The sequence below is a fragment of the Macrobrachium nipponense genome, chromosome 35 (genome assembly GCF_015104395.2).
Source record: "Macrobrachium nipponense isolate FS-2020 chromosome 35, ASM1510439v2, whole genome shotgun sequence".
Taxonomy (NCBI): Eukaryota; Metazoa; Arthropoda; class Malacostraca; order Decapoda; family Palaemonidae; genus Macrobrachium; species Macrobrachium nipponense.
Genome location: NC_061096.1, coordinates 48,015,869 through 48,020,868, shown reverse-complemented (window position 1 = coordinate 48,020,868; position 5,000 = coordinate 48,015,869). Strand labels below are relative to the sequence as shown.

General features: G+C 37.6%; 1 protein-coding gene across 1 annotated transcript in view; it reads left to right on the top strand.

Moving 5' to 3' along the window:
* The window catches only part of LOC135208747 (neuroligin-4, X-linked-like), a 97,422-nt gene extending 93,246 nt beyond the window's left edge, over window positions 1–4,176 (top strand). Inside the window, exon 10 of the mRNA XM_064241244.1 lies at window positions 2,587–4,176. Within this exon, the coding sequence (XP_064097314.1) occupies window positions 2,587–3,509 (923 nt within the window). The 3' untranslated portion in view covers window positions 3,510–4,176. The remainder of the gene's footprint in view (window positions 1–2,586) is intronic.
* Window positions 4,177–5,000: the final 824 nt, after the last annotated feature.

Sequence of the window (5,000 nt, the reverse complement as noted above, 5' to 3'; positions counted from 1 at the left end):
ATTATAATTAAATAAGTGTTAAGAGAATAATTTTTCTATATTTTATCCAGGTTTATTCTTCATCATATGTTAGAATTTTCCTTTCGAAAAATTATTTAATGATAATATATATATATATATATATATATATATATATATATAATATATATATATATATATATATATATATATATATATATATATATATATATATATAATATATATATATATATATATATATATATATATATATATATATATATATATATATATATACTCTCTCAGTTGGTCTGTTTAAATCCTCCTTTTACGTAGATACGTAACCATACACTATCTTTAAAAATCTACAAAAATTCTGATTAATATAAAATCAGTTGGTATAGCATAAAACTATTTGCAATTATTTTCCTCTAAAAAAATCTAGATTTTAAGACTCTCCTTTCCTTATTTCCTCGTTCTCCGAACCAACTATTCAATGAAAGTATTTGCATGGACCATTGTTATAGCTCAAGCACCCATTCCTTTGCGAATGTATAATTTATCAATTCATGCAAAACCTCATGAATTATGCATTCGGGGTCATGAAAGAGCATCTTGTAAGACGGTCCAGGGGCAATAAATTCTTCAACTCTTGGGAGAAAAGGGAAATATTTGTTCAAAATTAGCGTTTTCTGCGAGAAAGCGAGGCGCCTTTCTATTTTTCTTTTCTTTTTTTTCTCCTCTACCTCAGTGGAGAAATGCAAATAAAAAACCAGAAAGAAAATAAATAAATAAAAGGTTCGGGTTTTTTCTCTTTTATTTTGCCGAAGGTGAAATGACTCGAGTTTATTCGTTTAAAAAATATTTTTCCCTTCTTCGAACTCGAGGTCAGCGTTTGGTCTTCCAAATTATGTTTTGCTCGGGAGCAGTTAGCCTGAGAACTCTCTCTCTCTCTCTCTCTCTCTCTCTCTCTCTCTCTAAATCATTGAAAATCACTCGATTTTCCTTCTTATCTTTATATATCTCTATCTACAACTGATAATAATTACAAATTCGCTCAATTTTCTATTTACGTTTTAAACACTTTCCATAACATAACCACAGATCCTTTGAACTCCGCGCCTCCAACGAAACGAGCTAAAAATTAAAAACAAAAGGTCGTTTCATGTGCCAGCTGACTTAAAACAAACAAACAAACACACACACACACACACAGGCAGGCAAAGAATCCCCTCCTCAGGGAAATGAAACATTAGGCCATGATCAGAGTCAATGCACAGCCTTGGGGGATTGCCAAGTCTTATTTTTGAGATGCAGTTGTCTCGAGGCTCTGCTACTACCCAGGCGTGAAGTGAGACGTGAATGTGACATTATAGTGTGTGTGTGTGTGTGTGTGTGTGTGTGTGTGTACGTGTGTTTGTGTGTGTCCTCTCTAGTGTCATAGTAAGTGGGATTGTGTACATTTTGTGTTGGAATTCTCGTAGAAAGAGTATTATTTCCAAGGACAATTCCTACTTTGTGCTTTGCTTAACAGATTAGAATATGTATTAGTTAATATTTGTATGCAAGTTCCTTTTTTTTTTTTTTTTTTAGTCCAGAACGCAGATATGAGGACTTGTTTGAGAACCGTTTTCAAGTTTTCATAAGAATTCTAGAATACATACACGTACGTGAGTGTGTGTGTGTGTGTGTGTGTTGTGTGTCTGTGTCCTAAAATCCCAAATTTCAAAATAATATCTTGAACTGATAGTATGTTTCCTGCATATAGATGACAGAACGGAACCTGTCATTCCTAATAAATTTGTCAGATGGATTATATTCTGTGTGTCCTCATCAGTAGCCATTGATGTGGAGTTTGAAAATATAAACTTTTACTCCATGACTGAATAATAATAGAGGAATATGCAGAGACCGGATACATTAAATAGTGAAATGTATGAACCTAATATACCCAAGAACTGAGTATAATATATTTTGTATTTTGATAAACAATTGGTATTTGAGAATTTGCTTTATTTTGACACAACAATTTTCAAATATTACGACATAATTAATTTTTTTCTATTTTAGCTCTCTCTCTCTCTTCATTCCTCCCTCTTCTTCCCCTCTTCTCTCTCTCTCTCTCTCTCTCTCTCTCTCGTCTCTCTCTCTCCTCTCCGAATCTCATCTCTCTCTCTCTCTCTCTCTCTCTCAAGCAAACTTATTACCAGAAAGTCGAAAAAAATTGTATGAGAAAAAGGAAATAGCAAGAGACTATATAGGCAAAAAGTATTTTAACGAAAAACGCAGATAAAGAATATTTTAATTGGCCTCATTTTTGTTATTACCATAGTAAACTTTTTGAAACGAAAATTCGGGGAAAATGTTTATGATTACTGTTTTTAACGGATTTTAAAGTCAGCTGTTTCATTCGTGTTCATTCCAGAACAGTTAAAATACTATTCTATTGCATTTTTATAATAACTTTTGGGAACTGAGTAGGCCACATTTCAATAACTGAGCCATTTCAAATAAGTATTGTCAAAGAAAATTTATGTGTATATAGATAAAATATATAAACAAATCTTAAAATCCAGAGAGCTTATCTTCTCAAAATTTGCTTTATGTAATTGGGCTTTGCCATTTCAGGTGGACGCGGCCGCATCAAAGACCACTACAGAGCCAACCGCGTAGCCCTTTGGTCCTGGCTGGTCCCCGGCCTGGAGACCGTCGGCTCCCGCTACGGTCCAGACTCGTCCTTTCACCAGCTCCCGGACTACCAACGCCCTGAGACCTACTCAGGACCTACTAGACCCACAAACCTGTCAAGCAACCTACTCCCACCTCCAACGCAAGAGCCAACCACAGCAGTTACAGTCACCACAGGTCCTCACAATACTCCTAGGCCTACTGTGGTAGTGATCGCCAACAGCAGCAATATCGCAGGGTTGTTGGAGGACCTCAGTTCTGGCCACAGGGAACACCACCACCAGCAGCAGCAAGCTGGAGCTGGAGGCTTCCCTTACACGACGGCTCTCAGCTTGACGGTCGCAATCGGGTGCTCTTTGCTCATCCTGAACCTCTTGGTCTTCGCTGCCGTGTACTACCGCCGGGACAATAATCGCCTGGGGCAACAGAAGCCGTCCACAGGGCACAACCAGACGTCGAGCGAGCCGGGGAACGACGTCCAGCTGAGGTCGCCGACGGAGAACTGCAAGCCGTCTTCGCCCTCACATTGCGGAACGCTCCGTTCTTCGGCCACCCTCCATAGTACCTTGGCGACATCCTGCGACGGGGAACCTCAACACGAGTGGCCTCCTGATTACACTAGCTGCTGCCAGGGAGGTCCTACGTCCAACGTAGGAGGAACGAACTCAGGGGTGACCGGAGGAGGAGGAAGCGGCGGAGGTCGTCCTCACAACGGAACAGCAACTCTGAGGTCTGTTCCTCGACCTCCCCCGCCCCCGAGGTCCTCTTCGTACCCGTCCCACGTAGAAGCCCAGCCGCTCTTATCTCCAACGGCCCTCCTACATGCCAACAATAATGCCCAGTGCTCGGAGATGCGGGTCTGAGGGAGAACGTCGAGTCCTCTAGGAACCCAGGCTTTGAAGACCCACCTTTGAGGCGTCGCGCGCCTAAAAGAGAATCCTAAAAGAATCCTTTTCCAGAACAGGTCTAACGGACGCCCCCCAGCGCTTCGTCGCATCCCCTTCGTAGTGAACTAATGACGTTAGCGCGTGTGTATCTCGTCATGTTGATGTGCGTAATCGTTACGTAACGAAAGCATAGAGTGCTTGTACCGGAAAGGGTAACGAACAACCAATCAATAAGGGGCCCCTCCCTCTTTCTACTTGTGTAACCAACTGTCCATGGGTTACTTAGAGACCTGTGTGATATACGAAACATTCACCATTTCCCTCGAAAGGGAGAATGGAGCTTTCCTCAATGCTTCTGCCGTCATGGTCTAGGCGTATAGGACTAATTTGGTAGTGGTAATTGTTTATTATTCGCTTCCTTCTTTACTTGTATCGTTGGTAAAGGCTAATTTTAGTTTGTTTTGGGCAAGACGTCACATCTTAAATATAATATTTTGGCTATTGTTTCTTATAATATCCTGCTACGAATATCACTCAGTAAAATGTTGTTCCAGTGATCTATAGAAATATAAAAAAAAGAGCAAGATTGTGTGTGCGTGAAATGAAACTGTTAGTTCTAATATATATATATATATATATATATATATATATATATATATATATATATATATATATATATATTCAAATGATAACCACATTTCAGAAACTGAAAAATCAATTTAAAATGAAGACCTTGGGTCTAACCGGAGAACTCTGAAGGTATTCCGTGACCACGAATAGTAATAATAAAATGATTATAAGTAGCTGTACATCACTACAAAAACTGTCATTTCAAATGTTAATTTATATTATAAAATCATGTAGATATGGCTGTAATGGTAGGTGATATAATATTCTATCTGTAAGCCTACCCAACAAATTGAATGGAAAGTGGTGTATAAGATCATAATGTTTTTAGGGAAAACTTCCTATTTGAAGAATATTCAAAACAGGTAATAATTTATATTATTTATTATCATTATTATACAAAGTGAATTACTTGACATGAGTTACACTCGTCTTCTAGAAAAAATAATACATCAAAAAGTGCAGTATATTCTACCAATTTTACCCACCTTTATCTTCTCATAATAACCATTCTTAATTTACTTTCTGTATAAAATAACCTTGCTTTATTCAAGAACAATGTGACACGATTAAACATACACAAGTGTGTGTTGCGATGTTTGTATGTGTATATCGTACATTTCTTTAAATGTGCTGTTGTTTTTTCGTAAGAGTGTAAAAAAACTATGTGAGCGTGATGTTTCCTTTAAATGTGATGTAACTTTTTTTCAGTAATGGAAAACTATGTTATAGAAACGCAGAAATAATGCAAATATTTTCCTTAATGAAAATAACTATGTATATCTACTTTGGGGAATTGCTATTTGAAATAGACTGAGCTTTTAAATAGCATTTGCAAAT